We start from the raw sequence: 24,853 nt of genomic DNA on the forward strand, positions 1-24,853 counted from the left end.
GGCTCCTTAGCATCTCTTTGATTCCCATGACCACCAAGGTGGTTTTCCTACCAGCAGGGGAAAACCACTTTCTTGGCCTTGACCGAGGGAGTGCATAGCTAGCCTCCCACTGTCGCTTCCAGTGGGACGATCTCAGCTACACGCCGACTTCACGGAAAAGGGAGTCTGCTCCCTAGCTTGTCCCTGCCGCCGTACGGCCGAGGGCAAGCAAAACTCGGGGCATCCGAACCCCCAGCCTCCGGGCTCGGGCCTGCACGTAGGATGCCCGCCAAAGGGCGAATCCCTGGGGAAGCATCTGAAGCCCCAGGCATGGGTGGAGGATGTTTGCCGGGAGCAAGGGCCACTTCTGGTTCTGATCTCCTGGATTTGGATTTAGTTTTGGCTCATTTGGCCCCGGATACAAATTAAATAAAAAACAAAACCCAAAAGTTGATGAACACCGGTGGGTTTGGCATACGCCGCCTCCAAAATTATCCTACATTTTGCACACTTTTCCTATTATTAAGGACTCCCCCAAACACCACGTACATACGACCATAACGGCAACACGTTCGAACAAAGTAACTGAGCTACTTTATACGAAAGACTATATATTATCCTGTACTATACTAGATATTATACTAAAGTAGAGCCCACCAACGTAAAAACATTACTAATAGAAATATGGTAGTAAATCCAGACATGAATCGAGGGCAGTGTCGTACATAAATCCACACCAAAATCAAATCTCATGTGAGCGTTTACTATTATGGACTGTGCAAGGGTTGAAATGATGGCCCCAACGGCCCTTTTATTAGACCAACTAGATATTTGCAACCAAAACCAACAAAAAATTCTTGATTTGCACGCTTCCCCCCTGCATCCAGTGGAGGAGGTGGCAAATATGGTGAAAGTCCTGGGCAGACGTGACCATTCACATTGCTACAATGTAACAACAGGCGGTTCGCAAGAGCTCATCGTCATTGCGCTGCCCGCCCCGGGGAGGAGCCTGCGGGCGGCAGCGCGGCCCCTTTAAGAGGAAGTAGGGCCGGCCCCGCGCGGCGAGGCGGAGGTGGAGGCGGAGCGGCGCGCGCGGAGCGGGGGGCGACACGCAGAAGTTGTGGGGCGCATCACGGCGGCGCGGAACGGCCCGGGACTCTTCCGCCAGCGCCGGGACTATCCCCGCGGGCAGGTCAGGGCAGGGCAGGGCAGGGCAGGGCGGGGGGGGGGAGGCGGGAGTTGCGCCGCACGTGTGTTCGCTCCGCGCTTATCGCGCTTCAGCGCTTATGGCGCTTGCACCATGTATGTAACGTGTGCCTGAGGACAGAGCGGCAGATGGGGTTGCTCCATGTGGGGACGTGTGGCGGGGTGGTCCGTTGCGCTGGCTCGGGGGAGTTGGTGGTGCCACGGGCGCGCCCCGCGCCGAGCGGGTCATGGACGTGGTTCGGGAGGAACCCGCAGGTTTCCCGCTTTGCAATTCTGGGCACCGGGCTCCATGTACTTTTCCATCGGGGAGAAGCAGAGGGGGAAAGGAAGGGCTGGTGTTTTCCGCGGGGCGCCTGGGGCCCAGAAGCGCTGGTCCACGCCAGAGCGGTGCCCGCCGGACAATAAGTGTGTCGGGCGGGTGTTTTGGGGCCGTCCGCGCGTTCGTATTCGGTTAGCTGCAAACAAGACGGAAGAGCCAGCGTTTCGGACGTGGTGAGCACAAATGCATCTGCTCGATTGTGTTGAGCTCGGGGTGTTTAAGGTGTGCCTCGAGCTGCCGTACCTGCAACTTGGGTTCGTTCCTGCCTCCCCTTCGAATGTGGAGCGGGCAGAGACGGTGCCCCCGGCACTGCCGGTCAGCGGGAGGAGCGCTTGCTTTTAAGCTCAGGATTTGCGTCCAGGCGAGTGTTGGCTACCTCGGTAGAAGATGCTTTCCAGGTGTGTCCAGGGGTCTTGGCTCCTCCATCAAAGTTTGGGACAACTCCCCTGTGTAATGATCAAGAAGGAAACCTTTCTTAATACCCCATGCTTTAAGATTTCTTTATTTAAAAAGAAAGAAAGAAAAGCCACTCTCCAGGCTGTAATTTTCCTTCCCTGCCAAGTTACGGCGCAGAGGGGATTTTTACTAGGAGATAAAATTCCCCGAACCATCTGTTTTTATTGGGCCCGAGCGATAGTCTCTTGCTTTCTTCCTGGTCAAAGGTTCGGGCTTTCTCCCAAGTCTCTGTGTGTATTTATGAACCAGTTTCTCGGAATAGCGTAAATTCCATATCTTAGATGAATAAAACAGAAAGCAAATCAATCATCAGGCTTGGCTTGGGACGGTCACGCGCTTTTAACATTTTAAAATAAAGCGTTTCGTCTGCATTCCTGCCAGATTGGCTCGGGATCGGCCTCCTGCATGCCGGGGTGGGGGGGGCTTCCTCTTCAGCTGGTGATTTCTTGGCTCGGGCCGAAGAGCTAAGTCGAGATCCAGGCGTGCCGAGCAGGAAGTTATTGCACCGTCGTCTGGCGCGTGCATCGGGATGGGGGGGCCAGCGCACAAAGCGATGTGCTGGAAGCTGTGCGATCGCACTTGAGCACTAAACTAGTTCGCTTCCAGCTTAACCCCTCGACTTTTTCTCTGTGTGTAGGTTTAAAGCAGACTCCACATAGCGGTTAGTTGCCAGGTTTCCCGGAGTGGCTCGGGCTGTCGAGCAGCACAGCATTTTCCAGGCTCTGTTTGGCTCCCTGGTGCAGCCTCCTCCCATCCCAGCCTGGAAAATACCCCCGGTGTCTGGTTGATCAGAAAAACGCTGAGTTTCTGCACAGAAAGCATGTTTAGCCCACTTTAAGAAGTTCGGTCTGTATTGATGGTTCATGCTATTTTGTAGCTAATGCTTTTTTTGTTCTTTTCTATAATTGGGCCAGAGATCTCTAGGGCAACAAGTGAACACAGAGGCAATCTTTAAAAAGCATCTTGTTGGGGTCATCTGGTCCCAGCGGTTTTTCCTGCCCATGTGCAAGGTCCCTTCCAGCCCCTAAAAACTACAAAACTATGAAAAGAGTTCCCCTGGTCGGGGGTGAAAATAAGCCCTTCCTGAAACCTCTCTGCACTGACCCCAGGAAGTCCAGCGCTTGAAGTTCAGACTCCTGAATTAGGGGGTCCATATCCAGTTGTGCTGGAGGTTTAGGAGATTATTTTAAAAAATAAAATAATCTGGGCGCAATCCAGCTAATGCTTTCAGTAAAGAACGCACCGTCGGCTGGGCGTTTACCTTCATTCTCTATGGCCCTTGGAGGCAATTATGTGAGACTTTTGTTGTGAGTGTGTCTGAACCTCCCTCCAGAGCTCCTGCTGTGCTAAAAACACCACCCTGCTGCTGATGAAATGACAGGGGACCCTGGATAAAATTGCTGCTTTCTTCCTTGCTGCATATCTGAGATGCGCCGGGGGCAGGAGAGGTCGCTGTTTGTTGGATCCGCTGGAAAAGAGCGGACGCTGCGGAGACTGTACGTGCGCACTTCGAACAGTAGCTTTGTAGAAATGTGCTTGACTTGTGCTTCTCCTAAGTTGTCCGTGCTTAAAAACATCCAATTAGTTAGAGTGGCAAAAGGTCTTCATGCAGATGAGCTGCATGTGTTGCAAAGCAGGGCGGGCAGAAGCGTTAATAAGGACCAGGCTTTATGCCACAGTTGTGCCACAAGGTAAACCCTCCCCCGGTGCCACTCCAGCCCCTTCCACTGCTGCTCTGCTTTCAGCTTCATGCTCTGAGCTCCCTGTCTGATCTACTGCTCTCTGCTTTATCTGTTGCTGTGCTCCCGGCCCCCTTCCCCGATCTCCTTCATACCAGACACAGGCTGTGCCACTTGTACGTGTGCCACAAACTGGGCAGTCATGAGCCAAGTGATACCAGCAGACGCCCTACCTTGCACTGTTGCAGAGAGCCCACGGGAGGGGTTTTCAGTGATGTCATTAATTACGTGGTACATTGGTGCAAATTTTCTTTATGTATTCAAGCCATAAGGTGCCTTCACCCCACTCTGGCAGCATAAATGGGTCTGTAAGTGTGGACAAAGGTGGTGCTCAAAGTACATCCTGTGCTGGTAGCCTCCCTGGCTGGTATAAAGGTGATGCTCCATTGTAGCTTCCAGCTCTTGATCTAGGGAGTGGATTCGGGGCATGTGCCATTGTACCATGACTATATTTGGATGGGTATATTGGCTTCCTAGGATGCGTGGAAACCAGAACATTAAAGCAGCCTAAATGTCGCACTGCAAGCCACCTTCGTTTTTCCTGTCCCAGTTGCAGTTTCCCATTGTGCTGCTGCTTTTGGACTCTTCATATTGAATTGTTTGGTAGGAAGTCTGATATTAATTGCTACAGAAATTGTTATAGGCCTGGTGGTACTTCTGCAAAACTCTGCCTAAAGATATACAGCACTGACCTCATGCATTTGTGGTGATTATAAAGGGGAAGGAGAAGAGCGGGCGACACAGGGATATTTTTTCTTTTGGGGAGAAACGCACAATATCATGCAAAGCGCTATGAACCAAGGAGAGAGGAAGGATTGTCCCTGTGACGTAAAGGGGTGGACCTTGCTGCTGGTCTCTTTCTGAGCCTGGTCTGTATAAGGAGACTAGTTCCAGTCTGAGCAACATATGAGCCTGTGGTATTGGACCGTATTGACTAGATCAGTGTTTCTCAATCCGAAATGGGTCACAAGAATATATGAAAGGGTCACGAACAAACTGAACAAATGGATTCTCTTGTAAAGGGGGAAAATGGGAAACCGTGGCTTTCCTTTTGCAGGCTGGCAGAGTTCCAGCCTCCGAGGGGCTGCTTGGGGTCCCCCCTGCCCCATACACTGGGGGCTGGGGACTGGGCAAGACTGGCTCTTGACATTTAAAAGTGGGTCCTGGTACAAAAAAGGTTGAGAACCGCTGGACTAGATGGGCTTAAAATGAAGACCTTGGGCATCTATACGGGTGCCCAGCACCTGCCTCGACGTTCTAATGGGAATGCGTGGGCACAAACTCAATTAATCGAGTCTAATTAATGTGTTCCAGCAGCCTCCGCGCCAGGTATTCAGGGTCTAAATGGTAGCAGGGGCGCTTTGACTTAACTAAAGCTCGTCAAACAAGCTTTAGTCACAGTGCCCCCCGCTTCCATTTAGAAATGTGGGATGCTGAATATATGGGGTACTGCGGGTGTTTTAAATTGAGTGGCTCCCAAGAGCCACTCTAATTAAAATGCCCTTCCCCCCAGCATGTATAAAGATGCCCATTATGATGGAGAAGTGTGATCCAACCTAACTGCTACTTGAAGAAAGAGTTTAGAGTTGATAAAACTATGCTGTTTCCCTAAAATCATATTACCCGTGGCTACTGAGAACAGTACAGTGACCCATGTCTTCTGAAATCGGCTGCAAGGCATATGTATATCATTTTAATTGGGCATTTTGCCTCTTGAATCCTTCAATGAGGGACAGAGCCAGGTTAAAGGAGAGCAAAAATCCTGTTTGCTCACAGGTTTCCAAAAGGTGGATCATTTGTACCATGAAGGGACAAATGTTCAGAGTGCGGGAGGCCACCACCTGCTGTTTCTTGCCCTAGAAACATGCGCTCACATAGCACACCTGTCCATCTTCCAGTGTCGTGAGCCAGTCTGCCAGCTTAATTTTGCCTCTGCGAAGCCAGCCACAGCTTAGCTGTGCCTTCCCACGTAGCCACGAAACAGTCACTAACACACAACAGGGGTTAATTCAGCTTTCCCGAATGTACACGCGTCTAACCTACCAGGGGATGCAAATGTTAGTTGATTCAAAATCCTCTTTGTACATGGCCTTAAGTAACAATCACAAGTGCAGCAATCAACATTTTCTTTCTTTTTTGGGGGTTTTGAAAGGAAAGTTAAGTTAACAGTTAACATTTGAGCTAAGCTGTCCCCCTCCACCTTGCAAGAACGCTCCACAACCTCTTGTCACTCGGTCTTGATCCAAACTTGAGAGCCTGGCGTAGAGCGGCTGTGATACGTTTACTGTCCCGTGAGCTCTCTATCCATCCCGGCAGTGTGCGAGAGTTTTAAACAACTCTCACTACTTCATGGGGGTCCTGCTATCTGTGCAATGCATCCACAGATCCAGCATGAATGGAGTATCGCAGCCCTTACTCTTGTGACGTAGGGTTGCTGGAGCTGTTGCCCTTTGCTACAGTGCGTGGCAAGGAGTTCTGCCCCAGGTTATGTCATAAAGTCTCTCCTAGCCGCACCCTGGTTTGATTTTTGTCGGGCATTTTTTGCTATTAGCAAAACTAAATCGGTTTTACAATTTGTTTCAATGCCGTCACCTTTCAAGAGGAAAGGGAAATTTAAATTGCACATAAGATCATGGTGTTACTTCCCCTTGTTTGCGTGCAGTTGGAGCAGTTCTTCATTCTTGTGGTTCAGAGGACTGTACTGATCCTAGGAGACCCCTTTCCTTGGAAACCCCAGAACAAGCATGGGGTTTTCATGATTTCCCTCTTGGGCTGTCCAAAGAGTCATTGCTTGGATCTGAAGGGGAGAGGGGGACACTCTGGACTGATCGTGAAGGGGCTCTTTGTTTGATTGAGCATTGGGGCTGAGCAGGTTCACAGATCTCTGGTGTAGCTCCATTTATTTGCTACTGGTGTCTCCTAGAAAGAAAGACGGGAAATTGCAGCGGTGAGTAAAGCCATATTTGTCCCTGTGTTTTTAATTGCTGTATTACCAGCCGGTGCACCCACGCAGACCCCAGCGGGCAATAGTTGGAGCAGCACCAGGCCAGCAGTGAGTACCTTGGCTCTCCTCGGTTCACAAACCATATAGTGATGGCTGTCCCTGTCTGATTTTTGTTGTGCAAGTCTTACAGGCTACTGGAAATATAATAAGGCTTTCCTCTTTTTTTATTTGTTCAAAATTTTGAAATGCCATAAAACTTTTTACCAAGAATTAAACAGAAAGAGATGGAAATGTCTGTGCCTTGGAAAATCTACTCCAGACTGACACTGGCGTGGTTATAAAGGTTAGAGGAGTTGCAACAAGTTTATAGGAAAATACTGGCATATCTCCAGTTAGAAGTAAGGGAATTCCTGCCAGACAGGAAATGAACCTGGGTGGAGGTATCATTTAACAAAGATTATGAATGGTCAGATTTCTGCCTTTCTGAACTTTTTTTTGGCTCTGCTGCCTCCATTACTGTGTCTGTATTCTGTACTGAATCTTGGTTTTGGTCCCTTCCTCGTGGCCAGGTTCATTGCTATATTTGCATAGTGTTGCTTTTAAACCCTGCGGAAGAGTTGTGGGTCCGCTCCGTTTAGCGTAGTTGTGTAGCGGAGGAACGAGTCGGCTTCTGCTGTGGTCAGCGCGCCAGATAAAGCCACGGTCCGTCCTCGTGCACGCTGTCGCCTGATTTAAAAGTTGCCAAAAAATGGCGATGGGGTAAGTTATTTCTGTCGGTGTTTCTTGACTTCGAATGAGCAGCTTCAGACTCTTTGGGCAGTTGTGCAGTTCTTCACTAGATATGATAAGATTTTTTGGATCTATGCAGTTATGGGCCCTCTGATTATACCTTTCTCATGTTCAAACAGGACCTCCGGTATCCCTGCCGCTTCCTGGTTAGAATTGGCAGAGACCTTCTAAAACTTGTTCATCCTAACCTGAAAATCTCCCCTACCCCATGATGATCTAACCTGAAATCCTTCCCTTCCTCCCACGCTCCTTCATACAGCAAACGGTTTGAAATTTCCTGGACTTTTTTGCATGTATATCTGCCGATTCACTGGGCTGGGCGAAAAAGTACTTTTTCTTCTCTCTGCAAGTGCTGCCCAAGCCTGGCCTGGGCACGGATGGATGGTTAAATCACCACAATTGTGACCTGCTGTGCAGGGATCATAACTTTTGGCTGAGTTTTGTATACGTGTTAAATCTAAAATGCTTGTACAGTGGAGTAGTTTTCCCTAAAGGAAAATATTTCGACCAACAACCTTACTGTAAATCTGTTACTCACTGGGAGATTTACTTGAAGGGCTCCTATGTGAGTAAGGCAACAGGATGTGAGCTGCCTGAGCGGTCGGGTCACTTGGAAAGGAAGGGAGGGGACGCTTGCAGCTACTATCTGCCTCCCGCAGTCTGAACTTATGTGGTAGATAGTGAATGAAACAACCCTTAAAAAGGGAAGCTTTCGTTTTGGCCCTTAAAAACACTAGCATAAGACTGTTCAGCAAGCAACCGAGGAGCCCCACAATGCAGGTAGGAGCTTGCTGCATTTCTTCAGGTGCTTGCTAAATCTCTGAAATTTTAATCCTGCGTGGGGACGGTGCAGGGGGGGAAGACGGCACTGTATGTTGCTCTGGATGGTGTTCAGGAACTGAAGGAAACAGTCTGCTCTGGGCAGAAGGTCCTGTGTAGGCGGTGGAGTCCTTAAGCACGCCGGGGGAGCTGACTTCCTGAGCTGATCTGATTGGGGCGGGCGCTTACCAAGAATACCACCCCTATTTCAGAAGGCGGAGGAGGTGCTTTCCAGGGCGCGATCGCTGAACCTTTGCTATTGACATGTGAAGGTGACGGTCGGCGAGTTTGAGAAGTATTCAGACTATGGCAGCGGTGGCTGCTGCTTGCTGACTTCTCCAGGCTGGGTAGCGGCCGGCCATTCTGCACTCACTAAGGCGCAGTCGTTACTGGGATGTATTTGGTAGCCAGGCTGGTCCGAAACAAAAATGCAAAACTCTTGGTTCAGAGATAATGCCTTTTATTAGACCAACTAAGAAATCACAAAAAAAAAGATCTTTGCAAGCTTTTGGACACCCCCCCCCCCCCCCCCCCCCCCTTGTCAGGCTGAGGTCAAATCCAAGATGGTAAAAACCCTTAGGTAGAAAATAAACTTCATTTTGCACAGGGGAACTTGGAGGCTGAAAGTCTGTTCCTGTGGGTCTGTGAGTCTTGTGCGAGTTGCTCCTTGATGCACATTTAGTTCAGTAGTTACTGCGCATTTAGTTAGTACAGTTACAGCGCAGTAGTGCTGGCGCAGAGCGTTTTTTGTGAGGCTTACTGTGTAGTAGCCTAATAACACTGCGCAGTAGCATATGCTGACGGTTTTGGACCGGCATGCTACTGCGCGGTGTTATTGGGCTACTGCTCAGTAAGCCTCTCGTGTAGACGCACCCAGTGCGAACAGCCTCATTTAGAGCAAGGCAGCGCTGCGCTGTCTTCAGCTTAAACAAGAGCAGAATCTGGCCTCGACGCCTAGCAAGTAGCTTTCTGCATCTGTCTGGCACAGAGTCCTTTATTTTATTTTTTTTAAAACCCTACCTCTCCTTTCCCAATTAATAATTGCTCACCTGGGAGCATCATTTTCTTCCATCGTTCACTGCTTATTTGTCTGAGTTCATGCTTATGCTGGCTGTTCAATATACTGAACTCGCTGTCTCATGCCCCCGACTGTGGAGACGGTGCCATTCCTCCAGAGAATGAATTTGAGAGCTTTGGTTTGCTACTGGGCTCTGTCCTCCACCGTGTAGGATGTGGGAGGCACTGGGATGCTCCTTGATAGCCAGGAGGGGGGATGTCTAAGCAGGTACGAGCTTGGTGGCTAGCCAGGCCATTTTGGAAGAAAGTGGTGCTGGCTGTATTGTGCTCTTTGTGATTTTTGGCAAATTGTATTTGGACAAATGACATCAAATTCTAACTCCACTTAATCTTTCCTTTCTGTTCTGCATACAGGATGATTTATTGCTGCTTGTTCAGTGGATGGGTGGTTGTGGGGGGGGGGGAAGTTTGATAACCCTTACATCATCTTTAAGCAATGTCAGATCCTGCTTTGGTCTGTGTCTCTCTCTAACAAGTTTTCCTAGGGCCAAGTCTTTCTTTTAACCGAGCTGCACATCAAACCCGTCATTAAACACAGTGCATCTGTTGGGAATTTCAGCTGAGATTTCCATGTCCCTAGTGTCTTTGGACTGGTGGCAGGTTTACAGTGGCTGGGTAAAGGAGCCAGTTTGTCATGCAGTCTTGCCAGTCGTAAAAATAGAAAGAGGAAGCTGCAGAAGGAAAATGGCATTGCTAATATAATGCAGTGTGCTTGAGTGCTGGTCCCCCTGCTCCTGTGCTGGCCTTGTTGGCACGTCCTCGGGCAGTGTGAACAGGCAAGGCATTAGGGGAGCTATACTGATCCACACCAGTCTAGGATCTGCCTATGTAAATGCTTATTGGCTTTGCTGGCTTGCTTTTTTTCAAGCTGAACACACAGGGCAGTCCTTGCCATTGTTTTCTATGCATATAAAATATATGTCGCTTTTAATTTGCACCAACATGCATAAATCAAACCTCAGAGCAGAGGTGACTCGGAGCTCATCCTCCAGTCCAGTTCCATAAACCAGCTCAAACAGATTTGGCCAAAAATCATTGTCATCAGTCGGCTTTTGGACATTGTCTCTCTGTTTCATCACCGATAACTTTTAACCCTTAGTGCTGTTGGCAGCCTCAGCAGAGAAACCAAGAACTGACTGAGCCAGGAAATCAAAATTCCCTCTAATCCCCTTCCCCATCCCTTCCACCAGAGGTTGGTACTGAGAGAAAAGGAGCTCCCCATTTGCTGCTCATGCATAGGTTTGCTGAAGGACTTCAGTCTCCTGCTTGGTGAAGCCTCAAACGTCCAGAGGCCTTGCATGCTCTCAGACCTGAAACACGTGCAGCTCTGCTTGTAATAGAAGCTGTGTGTCAAGGGATGCTAGACCTCTTAACAGCTAATTAGCAAATAAACCCTGTAGAAACTCCCCCTTGGTAAGTCTGGTTTGGCTTTTATTAATTCATAAAACAATAGGGTCGGAAGGGACCTCAGGAGGTTGCATTTAGTCCAACGCCCTGCTTGAGTCGGGATCCACCCTGATGAAACCATGCCACCAAGCCCTAGGGCGATTTCTTGGTGTTCAGCATAGTGTGACCAGCTTTGAGAAAGCAACTCTGCTGCTGCATTGCAGTCGGTACTGCCCTCGGCCAGCCAGGGTCTGTAACCGTCCAGTGGGGAGGTGAGGAAAGAGGCTGCTGGACATAGGAGGAATTCATAGCTTCGTAGATGTTGGGGACCTCTCGGGATCGTCAGGTCCAGCCCCCCCTGCTCATGGGCAGGAAGACTGCTGGGGACGGGGGACCCCAGCAAGGTGAGCATCCAGATGTTGCGTGAACATCTCCAGAGTAGGTGATTGCACCACCTCTGGGGGGGAGTCTAGTCCAGACCCCAGTCACCCGAGTTGTAAAGTTTTTCCTTACGTCTCATCTAAAGCGGTCTTCTAGCAATTTAGGACTGTTAGTCCTAGTCTTCCCCTGGGGAGACCTGAACAGTCGTTCTCCCGGTCCCTGATATGCACCCCTTATATACTTTATAGGCTGCCACCAAGTCCCCTCTGAGTCTTCTCTTCTCCAGGCTGAATAGACCCACGTGTCTCAGCCTCGCACCGTACGGCCTGCTCTCCAGACCTCTAACCATACGTGTCTTCTGACTTATTCGCGTTCCAGCATCAGTACTATGACTTGGAGTTGCAATGGTGTAAAATGAAGGAAAGTAAAAGCAGCATTGAGCAGAACAGAAGTCTCCCCTCTCCTCCTGCCTGGAGCCCAGAGCAGAGGGCTGTTGCACGGGTGCGTGGTGACGCTCGTGCAAGTCTCCAGTATTCATTCCTGCGACTCCAAAGTGAGGAAACAGTTGGGAGCCAGTATTTCTCTGGAGCCGATTTCCTGCTGGAAGTCGCTGCAGACCCAGCAGCTGCCCTCCACATTGTCACAGAGGCTTGGCCTTTGTTCTGGCACCGACTTTGAGGCAAGAGCGGCCTTTGTTACAAGCATGTTACGGGAGAACTCTGTGGGTGCAGAAGGATGGGCACAGCCCCTTGTGTTTCCGCTTTGCAGACTCAGTGAAGTGTTGTGCTGCAGGATGTGGTGAGGCTGCGACTCGCTCATGCTAACCAGAGCTGCCCTCTCTCCACATCTGGCTTCTGGTGTCACTGCTAAATGCATGCTACTTCCTCTTCACATCTATTCGTCTGTGTGATTAATCGCATCTTGAACTTGCTTCTCTTCCTATGGCTTAAACTAGTCAAAACACTGCCAGGTTCTTCCAGACACTTCTCTTAAACATGTTCTCCAAAGCAAAGTTTGGGGTAGTCACGTGGCTTTGCATAGTCTCATCTCGGGACGTGGCCTGGTTTACTTGATACCCAGCGAATCTCTCGCCAAATCTCACGTGCTTACATTTTTCTTGCAACCTGGCGTGTCCTAGGGACCCGTGCACATCCGTGTGCAGTCCTGTAACAAGCCTCTGGCTCTGCTAAGGCTAATGCTTATGTTAAGCAACATTTAGGGAGGTCTCTTACGCATTCTTGGTAGGATTGATTTGCTTTGCAATTATACACAATAAATATTGGTTAGTTAACTTAAATAAGCAAGCAAGAAACCTGGCTCTGTGGATGTGCTCTGTCATTTTGTGTGTGCACCTGGTCTTTCACTTCTTTTTCCAAAGGACATGCTGATTCCTAGGGGTTGTTGACCATCAGGACTTGTTGTTTTATAGTCCTTGTAGGCTAAAATTGATGCTTTTTGCTGGTCAGGAGGATTCAGCGCATATTTCCCCAATTTTCTAGGCCAATATAAACTTGTCACTCTCACCATTTTTTTTTCTAACAGTGTTTCTTACGTACCGAGTCGTTTGGTCTGCCTGTTTTTAAGTGCGACTTTGGTCAAGCTGTTCATGAGTGGAAACCAGAATTCAGTTTAGTGCAGAAAACCAGCCTTTTCAAAAATGAGCAACACCGTTTAAAACTCCCTGCCACGTTAAACAAAGGCGTCCGTAACTTTGTAGACCATAAATTGTACTGAGTATTGAAGCACGCAGCAAGCAGAAACAATTTGGAGGGTTTCCATCTCTGCCTCTGCTGCCTAGGTTTTAGTCCTGCATGGAGAGAGAAAAGGCAGGAAAGCTTGTTTTCAAACTCTCAAACCATTTCATAATTTCTGGATGAGGCAGTCATTGAGCTGCATTAAATCAAAGTGAAAAAAAGAAATACTCTCTCTGCACCTGCAGAAGAGGCTGTAGCTGTCACCGGCTGTTTCATCACTTCAGCAAGCTCCGGTTCTGGGCCGGGCTTGCGACTTCCCTTCAGTTCAGTGCTAGACTTCTCTTTTTTTCCCTCCCCCAGACTTTTGAAAGCGAACGTGTAACGCTTGACTAGCTGTCTAATTAGCATGCTACAATAATACATTATGCAAATTTGGGCCTTTAGAGGTTGTCATAACCTGCAATTTTCAATTGGCCATGTTTTAGAAAGAAAATTGCTTTCAGTTTTTCAACACAGACTCCATCATAAAGGACACAAACACTGATCTGCCCTGATTCTTGAACCTCCCTAATGCTGCCAAACACACGGGGCACTTTTATACGTGCAAGCGCTGATCCCTCCCTCCTCTTTGTTCCATGCGACCGGCTGTCTCCTGCCTCTCGAGTGCCTCGCAGACCATCATTTGGCCACCAAGAGGGTGCTTGGATGTCTGAGGACACCGTGGGACTACAAGGATGTTTCTTTTGCAGGCTGACTTAAACTGACCTGTCCATGGTCTGGTCAGCAGCTCCTGCAGTGTGATACCAAAACCACACCACTCCTATTTCACATAAGGACTCCTGCCATACGGGGCTATATATGAATACCCACGTAGAGTAGCACCTTCCTACTGGAGCGGTCTCATTGACCATAATGGGGCTGTTCCTACCATAAGGTGCTTTCCAGTGTCTCTTTGGTTATTAGTATCTGGGTTTCGAGCCCGTTCAAAGACAATCATGTTGACCGACGTTTGTGAAGGTTGGGTGATGTTTTTCTTATTCCATCCAGGAACAAAAAAGCCGTACTGGTTTCTGAATGACTTCATAAAACAAGAGCTGTCCTGGCGTCCGAGTGAGAAGCCCATCCTCCCTGATGCCTGTTTTTGAAAAACCTGTCAATTTAGGTGCAAACCGTCCCTCGCTGCGGGTGAATCCTGCAGGCCCAGCTCTCAAATGTTCCTTTTGCTCCAGCCACCTCTTCGAGAGCTCTGCCCTTGCTCTCTATTTAAGGACTTTCCTTTTAACAAAACGATCCATAGCCCCTCTTGAAGGCCTACTATAGCACCCATTCCAGGTCTTCACATTTTGAATTGGGGGGGAGGCAGAGAAAGTGGTTTCTAAATCTTCCTACTCAAGAAGTGCTTCCCAAACTCTTAGGGCCAACAGCGGTGCGTTGGTCCGTACGATTCCTCTTCAGTGCACTTTCATGATTAAACTTGTATTTGAAAAGCGGGAAGAGTCTGGTGTGATGGTGTCGCCCACCATCAGTAGTCTGTAGACCACAATTGAGGAACCATAGTACTAATGAACTCAGTGTTGCTCCCAAAAAACAGCTGCTCCTCTAACGTTTGTTTGTAATTCTCCTTTTTGTGTTACAGATCAGAAGGCCCTTGGGGAGCCAGATGAGCTCAGAGAGATCTTGGTGAAGATTAGAAGCCCTTGCAACACTGTCACTGGACACGGTCCAGTAGCTGTGTGTCTCCAGCTGTCATCGCTGCGGACTTGGAAGAGAAAGAAGAGAAGAAAAATGTCCAACGCCTTAAAGCAAGTGTTCAATAAGGACAGAACCTTTCGGCCCAAGCGCAAGTTTGAGCCCGGGACTCAGCGGTTTGAGCTGCACAAGAGAGCTCAAGCCTCTCTCAATGCGGGGCTGGACTTGAAGCTAGCGGTCCAGCTGCCGTCTGGTGAGGAGCAGAACGACTGGGTAGCAGTGCACGTGGTGGACTTCTTCAACCGCATCAATCTGATCTACGGCACCATCAGTGACTATTGCACGGAGCAGTCCTGCCCCATCATGTCTGGTGGACCCAAGTACGAGTACAGATGGCAGGATGAGCACAAGTACCGGAAACCCACCGCTCTGTCTGCACCCCAGTACATGAACCTCTTGATGGACTGGATTGAGGTGCAGATCAACAATGAGGACATCTTTCCCACCAATGTTGGTGAGTTGAGTTTGGTTGGTAGGGGGAAAATCTGGGGTTACAAGGAGTCAAAGAGCAGTTGGGGCCAGTGGCAAAGACCGTCTTCCCATCTGCTTTGCCACAGTCACCCAGGCTTGCCTCTTCTACTCCAGCACAGTTCAGGAGTGCAGCGCAGTGTGGTGGCCTGCGCTAAGAAACATGTCAGAGCAAGCATTGTGTTCCTGCCCTGAGAGTTTCTCTTGCTTCTGACTTCAGGTAAAACAAGAGAGGAGATGCTTTTCCCAATGGCCCAAAGCCTTTGGGATTGGTTATGGAGGGTGTTTTCAGCATCGAGCTCCAAGCACTGATGCTCTTGCTCCCTAGAGCAGCGCATCCAAGTCTGCATCAACTAAATTCATTCTGTAGCACACGGTGCTGCTTGGTTGACTGCTTTGATTTCCTATGATGTTGTACTAGGTTACTTATAACTGGCTGAAGCAGTTCAAGAAAAGGGCATGATGGAGAGGGCAAGAAGGGATTTATTTCAAGGTCTAATAGTTTCAATCTCCCAAAGGTTAAAATCAAGAGCATGAAAGCAACCTAAAAGCCTAATTCTCACTGTTTTTCTTACACAGGCTTTTTCTGTACTACTGTGGCCTGTTTGTATGGATATAAATATAACTGATATGTCCAGTAACCCCCACTCCACGCTGCCAGGGCAGTAGAAATGCGGGTTGGGCACCTGAGCTTGGACCTTTGTACCCAAGGGTGAGCACTTCAACACATGGCTCAGTTCCAGAGACCGCAATTCCCAGTGAAGTCGGGATGTGGATGCTTGCCTCTGAACACGGGCTTTAAGATACTGGCCTAATGCTTTGTGCCTGTGTGCATCTGAAACGAGCTTCTGTTGTGCCAGTGAGAGCTGCTTTTCCAGCTTCTGTAGCAGCTGACATTTTGGACTGTTTTAAAACTCTCTCAGCAGCTTTTTAGCTCTGGTCCAGGTCTGACTAGACAAGTGCAATTGAATGCAAAAGGCCAGTGTCTTGGATTAGTTCAATTTAGTTCTCACTTGCCTTGGCAGGGGAAGGGGCAGCACACCAGAGGCTGCTTGCTCGATCTCCGGTAAAAAGTTGGCCTCCTTGCACTCTGCAGTGCTCCTGGATGATCTCTTGGGCAGAGCTCTGGACAGTCAGCATGATGCAAGGCTGTGTGTCAGGAGAGAGAGAAGCTGTGAAATACGGGAGAAAAACAAATCTTTCACAACCTTCTGCTGTTTAAATGCCTGGTGTCGTAACAAAGCTCTGGGAGCGTTCCCTTTTTCTTTGGGTCTGTCAGGGAGGATTTCTTCTGAGCTGGATTGGTGACACCCCATACCAGCAGTCTGTTTTCATCCAGAGTTGCGGGGAAAGCTTATAGCATCAGAGATGTCAAACTCTTGGACGTTGCACTGCAAGCCTTTTCTGCACTGCTGTGGCCTGGTTGGAAATGCGCCACTTCATACAGAGCACTTGTGGACAAAGAGCCACTTAGCTAGAGAAAGAGATGTGTACTATTTTTAATCCCCGTCTGTGTTGTTTTTTTTTTGTTTTTTTTTTTCCCCACAATCTGTGTCCAGTTTTAAATTGGAGTCTGGTTTTGTAAAGACCAAATGGCCAAGCGTTGTTCTGTTACGGGTTTCATGCACTACAGTTGTCTTTCCTTCTAACGGCCTTAATTGCAACGTGCCAAGAAGTGACAGAACAGAACATACTTTTTTTTAACTGTGCAGGAAATGAGGTTTTTGAAACGTTGACCCAGTGCTAGGAGGGAGGGAGGTCAGTCAGTCGGTAAATTATTCTGGATGAAACTTTTCTGTCTGTTCAAAATGGCCTGGGCTTGTGTTGGTGCTCGAGGAAGAGGGCACTGTACCGTATCTCTGGCGCTGCTTCGGCAGCCTCTAACGCCCACATGTCTCCTTGCAGGTACTCCTTTCCCCAAGAACTTCCTTCAGGTGGTGAAGAAGATTCTCTCCAGGCTCTTCCGGGTCTTTGTCCACGTTTACATTCACCACTTCGACAGGATCACCCAGATGGGGTCAGAAGCCCACGTGAACACCTGCTACAAGCACTTTTACTATTTTGTGAAAGAATTCAACCTAATAGACACCAAGGAGTTGGAACCACTGGTGAGTGAATGCAAAGATGATGGAGTCTGCCGTTTGTCTCAGTGGCACTCTGGCATGTGGGCTCCCCCACCCCTGATTGCCAGTTTGCAAGGCCCAAGCAATGAGAGAGAGCCCTGAAGAGGGCAGCTGATACTCCCACTATACCTGCTCCATTCCCTTCCCTGGTGCATCACGGGTTCCTCTTTGCCTTGGTCTTGTCCACGGGTCGCAGACCCCAGCATACCCCGTGTGACTGAGCAGAGCCATTGCATGCGTGGAGAGGGGAGTTGATGTGTTGTGTGAGCTGTGCCCAGCAGCCCCCTAATGCTTTGGGCTGCCAGCTTGTCTGTGGATGGTGTCTACTTCATTTCCTTCACCCTCCTGCTGCCTCCCCGGGCGCCACCTCCCTTAGTCAATCAGTGACTGTTGCATGCATCTGCTGTTCTTCAGTCTGGATGCACTGGCCGTAAGGAGCTACGCATCCCTTGCTTACAGACTTGATGTGACTTCCCAACAGTCTGCCCTGGTGCCTTTGCCCCTGTTGCCCGAACGCTGCTCAGGAGCTCAGGGTCCGTTCCCCAGCTGTTACTGCCTTGCTGTGTGACTCTTGCAGAGTCAATCTCTTCTCCCCACACTTTTATTTCTCCTTGTGTAAAATGAGTGCTTTCTACCATCAGAAAGAGCTGGCAGGCTGACAAGTACTAATTATTAGAATGGGGTGGTGGGTGCTAATTGATGCACTGTATCAAGCAAAGGAGATTTTTGCTGTATGGCATCTGGGGTGTCCTGCCTGGTCCTGGTTGGGGATGTGGAAGCAGAGGTAAAGATGACATGGTGCACTGTTGCCCGTCATAAGCATTCCAGTTTGGATGCTTCCTGTTTTAATATCGTCTTAGAAACCTCAACCTTGACTCTCTTACTGAAATCTCCCCCTCTTGGGTTACCGGTACTGTGACACTTACTCCCCATTTCCCTTGACAGAAGGAAATGACTTCACGGATGTGCCACTGAGATCCAGACCTTCCTGCCCTCACCTAGTCACTTCCAGGACTACAGATGCCCATGATTGCAACAGAGATGCTCTTCAAGGCAGTCCAGAGACATTTCATTAAAATATATATATTTTTAATGAGTTTTCAATGTAAAATGGAGATTGCAGGAATATTTTTAAAGATGTTCTAGATAACTAGTTTTCTACAGTAATTTCTATAACTTTGCTACTAAATGGAAATATTCTCATTCTCAGTCAACTTGGAGGAGGGAAGAAGGCTTTGTGATGCAGCCACCTCGCACTTCCTCTCCCCTGCCAGGTTGTGGAGGTGGTACTCGCTCGACTTCTTCAGTTGCTTCAAGTGCTTTTTTTTAAGTGGACTGGCTTTCAACAGAGCCAGGACATGGAGTTGGTCTCCAGATTGCTGTGGTGCCTTCCACTGAATGTGCTTGTATACTGAAGCCCCAACGGTATGGGGATCCCCTGGAGCCTGGTTCGAGTATGCTCCTATGCACAAGGGCATTAGGGATGCTCAAGTTTTAACCTTTTCTCATCTAGAGAATCCATTGTATGTGCAGGCTCAGCCCTTTGCATGCTTTAGTATTTTTGCACCTACCTTCCTTCTTCCTGAAATCCTTACTGCCTTGTCATGGCTAGACCAAACTTGCCATGTCTGGTCTAAGGCAGCTTATGCCTGTTAACCATTGAGGTTCTTGCTTCAGGAGGAGGCAAATATTTAGGTTTCCCTCTTTCAAAGCATGTTGTGCCAAGGAAATAGGTGCCGTATGAGTAAGCTCCGCTGTGTGTCTGAGCACCGAGATGGGTGAAAATAGATGCAGCTGCCTTTCCTGCTACATCTGTTTTTAGCTGTCTTTCTCCTTGTGGCTGTAACATAACTTCGGTTCCAAGTGGCACCGTATGCACGAGGGAGGGAGCTTCAATGCTGCTGCCCATTTACATAAGCATATATGTGGCCTTTGGGAGTAAAAAGGGCAGGAAAAGCTGCTGGGACAGAAGTTGGAAGTATTCACCTACACTTAGCAGGCTGCTTTGACATCTTTCCTGGAGCCCTGACCCTACACCTCAACATAAAATGAAGCCAGTTGAGGCCACCCAGTCTGGCCCCAAGTCACTAGAGGTTCTGTTCCCTGCTTCCCAGGAGCTGGAGCAGGTAGGTGGAGGGATCACTTTTACACACCTGCACCCTTTTTGACCCATGCAAATTTACAGACTCCAGTGTCTGTGAGTGATCTATACCACTCTCCCTCTTCTTCCTCTGTCGTGTTTCCCATCTGTGTATTTCCCGTTCTGTCTCTTCCTGTCATCTACTGTATATCTTGCTTGACAGACTGCATCTCCAGTGCATAGTCTTGCTACTGTCTGGATGAGTAACTCTGTAGAGCTGCCTGTTGTGGAACACCTGTGAGACGTGGCTGACAAAGGAGTGACCACTGGATTTGGGGTAGGGGGAGACTGGAAGGGGATTTTCTGAGCAGTGACCAAGTTGTTACCACTAGCCACTTTCCTCTAAGGGTTTCCTGTGTTCCGAGTCTTGTACTCATGTGTGTCATTTCTCCTACTATAATTGGGATACTTTTGTTTTTACAAATACCACTATCATTCCTTGAAATGGAAGCAATAAATTATGTTGAATTTGCAGATTCTGCTTGTATTGCTGTGACTTTTTTTTTTCCTAAGAAATCAGCACTCATACCATCACAGCAAATGACTCGCATCTGGAAATAACTGAGACTATTACATAGTGAGTGGAGGACCCATCTCCAAAAGCTTCTTAAAAGCTTAAAGCTTTCTGGTCTTAGATCCAGCTCTTATTACTGTGGTATTGGAGCACTTTATGTTCTTTAATGTAGTTATCCTTGTAATACCCCTTTGAGATGAGGCATCTTCCTACTTCATAGGTAAGTAACAGAGAAACCAGTGACCTTACCAATGTCACGCAGGACCTGAACATGGGTCTCTGAAGTCAAAGGCTCGTGGCCCAACAATTGGACCATAATTCTTAATGTCTTAATTGTCCTGAAAAGCACAGTTGCCCACTTTCATATCTACGGCTGCCTTATAAGCCTGCCAGGAGCATGAGGGTTGCACCTCGCCAACCCAGATCTGTTGTGTAGTTCCAGCCAAAAACAAGTAGTCAACCATCAAAAATGTGCTCAGGCTCCCGCAATCCTGGCTTGCAGGATCTTGGAGGAAGGGACACAAATGAGTTTCAGGCCAGTGGGAGAGGTCTTGGGGTAGATCCTAATTCATGCCCTGATAATGGGATTCACTTTGGAAACAGCTGAGAGCTCTGCCCAGAGCAATGACTGGAGACAGCACAATGTGGCTTTTATGGCCATGTGCCTGTCAAAGGAGAAAGTCCAAGGACCCAAAACTGCTCTATATCTGTCATCTACGACAGCTTGCTGCTGACTTCACCTATGGAGTTTGCTTGTGTCGAAGGCTCACAACTTCAGGTCTTCTTGGCTCAGCTCCCAGGATCCAGCCAAGGCCCTGACCCTCTTCCCTCCCTGTGAAGTTTCTGGATACAGAGGACGTGTCTTAGATAGCAGGGTAGTGAGAGGGGTTTCGGAGAAACACCTGCTACACGCACAAAGAAGAAAGGTCTTCCATTGTCACAGGGACTTGACCAGGTGCTGAGTATCACTAAGATAGCCTGCTGTGTGTGCATGTTGGAAAGAGGCTGCCCTGCTCATACTCGCGTATGAAGAGTAATCCATAGGCCTTTAAAACAATTGGCTGCTTGCTGGGGTGTTGCAGCAGAGAAAAGCAGAAATCTGTATGCAGTGCTATGGGTAGGAGAGAGGAGGATGTGCAATGTTGTCATGCAGCTGGGGAATGGTGTTCTGCCAGCGACTGCCTATGTATTGTCACTAGAGGGTGCTGCCTTCTCATAATGTATCAGCAATGAGCTTTGTGCTCTCTCTGGTGTGGGTTGGACACCGAACTGAGCTGCCTGAAAGTCCCGTCGCAGAGAAGCTGGTGTTGACCCTGTAAAACTCACCAGTGACCGGGGCTGTCTAAATCTCCATGCAAAGAGCTTCTCCCGAGAAGGCATGTTTCTATGTGGAACATGTGGTACTGATCAGTCTTGGAGAAAAAATACAGCCCCAAATGAGCCGTGCGGCCTGAGGCAAGTCCTTGGTGTGGAAGCGCAATCCTGGGTCACAGCTATAAGCACCATCAAATCTTAGTGCGACTCCACTATGCTTCTCAGCTAGCCCCCACTTCGAACCTGTTCTTGCATTTCAAACTAACTTCCCCTTAGTTAAAAGTCAAGTCTCAGAGGCTGCAAGAACTACAGTGATTGAATGCACTATGCCACCAGCTAGGGTCCTTTAATCAAGCTAGGTAAGGCCTTTGCAGCACTTTATTGTGCAGCCTTCAACTCCTCATATGGCTCATTTCATCCCCCCCCTGCTCTTCCAAAACATCCCTGTAGTCAGTGAGGAGTGGGCTAGCTGTAACCGTACCATGGGCAGGGAAGGACTGTGGGGCAACAAACCGGTGACTTGCAAGGTAAGGCCTCCTGTTTTTGCTGTATGTTTGTACAGTGCCTAGCACGTGCCCATACGGTGCCCGCCTGGCGCTGCAGTTCAGGTTAGCCCCGTGCCTGCACGCAGCAGCTGAGGAGGCTGCCAAGGCAAGTGAGGACTGCCCGCTTGCAGCATCCAGACCTCCTTGCTCCTCTGCTGCCTGCTAGATGCACCCTCAGCCGCCCTCTGGCATGTGCACCTTTGGTCTCTGCTCCCCTGACAAGGCATTTCGGTTGCTCTCCCTCCTTCACCTGCGCAGGGATTTATTTTCTTGCAAATTCCCCCTCCCCTGCCAGGACTCAGCAGACAGCAGATTGAAGGATTGTAGGAAGCCTTAGCTAAGGCTGCCCAAGGAACATGGAGGTGGATTACAAGTGACCTGGAGGTATTGTTCACTTGTTCCCTATTGTATTAAATAAAGTCAGGTTTTGGGGGTAGCCACTAGTAAGAGATACAGCCAACTTTCTCTGCAAGAGTAGGTGCCCATGGATGCTCCTTATTCCCCTTTGGTGTGTGGCCCTTAACAACTTAATTTAGCAAACAACAGAGGCCTCTCAGCAGAGGACAGTCAGCAAAACACCTTGGGAGGAGGCCAGGCTTGGCAAATGGAGCATATACAGTAAATGCCACTCTACTTGCCCTACTAGCTCCTCCCTGATAAGAGACTTACAGGTAGCAGCTCTCCAGCTGTGTGCAGCAAGTCGGGGCTGTTCACGTGTGGCCAGGGAGCCTTGCCAAGCACAGCCCTTGTCGGTGCTCTGATCGAGTCGTGAGGGGAGCAGCAGAGTCCCATGATAAAGGGGAAATATTTATCTTATTGCGTCGCCGTTGGCTTGGGGCAATGCCGCCCGCTGGGGCTACTGCCATTTGTCACATGTCGGCTGTGTGCAAGCGCTCCCATTTGAGCACAAGCCATTGTCTAGCCACGCGCTGCACTGGGCTGAGATGGGGGTGGCAGCCCACGCTGCACTACCTGCTGTGCTAGCCAACAGCATTGGCTGTATGGGCCATTCCCGCCTCTTCAGTCTTATCCGAGCACAGAGCCTGCTTCTCCTTGGCTGCGCTGAGGGCTAGCAGGCCTGTTGAGCACGTGCCCATTGACTTGGGTTAAACTGGGGCCCTAAAAGCTTCAGCGGGAATGACCCTGTTGTCTTTGCAGTCCCTCCAGATCTAACTGGCCACGTGGCAACTTGTTTCGTATCATCCCTTAACCCCCTAGACTGAAGGGAAAGCTAGTGGGGACTGAGTCTGTGCAGATGCAAGAGCACCGTGCGAGCGGTATAGCTCAGCCTGGCGGACCAAGGGGACGGAGCCGTACAAGGGTGCAGCTGAACAAAACCTTCAATGTGTTGACGGTGCTGCTGTTGGTGGAGGCTGTTTGCAAGCAACGGGGGATAAGCCAAAAGAGAAGGACCTAAATGGGGCCTCATGTATGACTGATGCTAATAAAGCAATGCTGGGTGCGAAGCGGTCGAGCTGCTGCTTGGTTTTGCTGACCCCATAATGCTTTTCTGGTTCCAGCTGCCCCCTTTCCTCCCACGGTGCCGGTATCGCTCAGATGGACTGGAAGTGAATTCACAATTCTGACCGCTCTTCTCCGCCCCAGCAAGACTGGATTAGCAAGACTGGCTCTTCCTGGGATATATCCAGTCCATTGCCCTTGGCAGTGATAGCGAGCAGGTTGCCAGCACTGCAATGGTTAAATGTGGACCTTTCCTCTCTCTGATTTGTAAATCACCTCCTTTGGTGTCACAGCACTCCCATCCCTGTGATTACCAGCTGTGTTCGGTTGCTGAAAGGTTTTGCCCACAGATATTATACCTAGTGAGGTCAGGCCTCTAGCTTGTGACAGTGTGTCATTAAGAGGGTGACCCTGCTGGTCCTGCTTGCTCTGGATGATCATTATCATTAGGACACGGCTTAATCTGCCAGAGGTGGAAAGAGCCTGAAGTGGGGTGGCTGCATTGGCCGTGCCCTGGGAGTGGGTTTCTGTAGCGAGCTGCAGTCGACGTGCACGGTGCGGGGCTGAAATCCCCTCTTACCCCCCTGTGCTCCGTTTGCACACGCGTGGAGAAGACTCCGCTCAGCACAACCTGTTATAGAAGCGGGATGTTGGCTGGTGTGGTTGCCCTGCTTCACCTGTGGCTAGGGTACAGTGAATTGGGGTGACCGCCCCAGGCCCTGTGCTTTGGGGGGCCCTGCAGAGCCGGGCAGAGCGGCCACGGCCCCTCCTGCGGTGCCCGCCGGGTGCTGGCGGTTCTGCCCCGTGCCGCAGAAGAAGTGTGGAGACCTCCCTCCCATGCACAGGGGAGACCCCAACATATGCCCTGCCTTTGCAGGGGTCCCACGGGCCCCGTGCAATGTTAGGGGGATGATTTGCCCTAGGGTTGGCCCCGCCAGTGGCAGGCTAGGGTGTGATGTCTTGTGTTGCGTCAGGGTCAATGGTAGTTTTCCTAAGAGCTTAGCTAATAGATTTGTGCAGGGTGGTTTGGATGGTGATGATCCGACCTCAGGCAGCGGGATGGACTAGATGTGACCTCTGAGGTCCAGCCCCGCTCCTCTCCAGCTCTGCGACTGGTTCCAACTCTCTCAGCAATGCAGCAGCAAAGGCAGGAATAGACCCCAGGCTTTGGGAGCTAAGGCAGGCTTTCGAGCGGTTGTGCAATGCGCTGTTCCAGGGCTGGAGTCACGCACACCTCTCTGGAATGACGCTGAAGCCCTTTCAGAAATGCAGCTGGCCAGAGGGATCTTGGATCCTTTCCCCTGCAGACCTAAAATCTCCATTGTGTGGCACAGAGCCAAATGACCCTGCGGGGCTAAAGATCAGAGCGCTGGCTCATTTTAAAGGTGACACCCCCCCCCCCCCCATTTTTGGGTCCCCGCTAGCAGGTCAAGTGCTGCAGCATCCTATTCTGTGGGGTGGCTGCTGACTGCTCGGTGCCATGCAGCCAGGGTATGAGGCAGCTCAGCAGCCTTTTGCACCATGTATGGAGAGTCCGGGCTGCTGGCTGGTGACCCCAGTGAATCTGACCCTCTCCGCATGGCTCATGTTTGCTTTCTGAGAAAAAAGGCAGGGCCGGGTGCAACTTCTGAGAAAGAAAAGGACCAGGGAGGGCTGAGCTGTGCCAGGCCGAGGGAAGGGGTTTGGTGGGCGTTGCACTATTGTGCTCTTAGTGTTGGGAGGGACGGTGGTTTTTCAGGCTGTTCTACTC

The 24,853-nt window shown here is 49.7% G+C and overlaps 1 protein-coding gene across 3 annotated transcripts; it reads left to right on the plus strand.

Moving 5' to 3' along the window:
• The first annotated feature begins 1,037 nt into the window (after positions 1 to 1,037).
• On the plus strand, positions 1,038 to 19,743 carry MOB3A (MOB kinase activator 3A). 3 transcript variants are annotated; one of them, XM_014599868.3, is made up of 4 exons: positions 1,038 to 1,171; positions 14,426 to 14,992; positions 16,912 to 17,114; positions 18,075 to 19,743. In XM_014599868.3, exons 2-4 carry the CDS (start codon positions 14,575 to 14,577, stop codon positions 18,102 to 18,104), a joined length of 651 nt encoding a protein of 216 aa, XP_014455354.1. In that variant the 5' UTR covers positions 1,038 to 1,171; positions 14,426 to 14,574; the 3' UTR covers positions 18,105 to 19,743. The 3 variants fall into 3 exon arrangements, with proteins under 3 accessions (XP_014455354.1, XP_019345496.1, XP_059575468.1); XM_019489951.2 differs by lacking the exon at positions 1,038 to 1,171 and adding an exon at positions 6,544 to 6,646; XM_059719485.1 differs by lacking the exon at positions 1,038 to 1,171 and adding an exon at positions 7,320 to 7,402.
• Positions 19,744 to 24,853: the final 5,110 nt, after the last annotated feature.

This window comes from Alligator mississippiensis, chromosome 16, assembly GCF_030867095.1.
Source record: "Alligator mississippiensis isolate rAllMis1 chromosome 16, rAllMis1, whole genome shotgun sequence".
Lineage (NCBI taxonomy): Eukaryota > Metazoa > Chordata > Crocodylia > Alligatoridae > Alligator > Alligator mississippiensis.

Excerpts from the sequence above, each read along its gene's own strand:
- MOB3A (XM_014599868.3), top strand. The coding sequence starts at position 14,575 with ATGTCCAACGCCTTAAAGCAAGTGTTCAATAAGGACAGAACCTTTCGG. Across the intron at positions 14,993-16,911 it reads CATCTTTCCCACCAATGTTG|GTACTCCTTTCCCCAAGAAC; the intron begins GTGAGTTGAGTT and ends GTCTCCTTGCAG. Across the intron at positions 17,115-18,074 it reads CCAAGGAGTTGGAACCACTG|AAGGAAATGACTTCACGGAT; the intron begins GTGAGTGAATGC and ends TTCCCTTGACAG.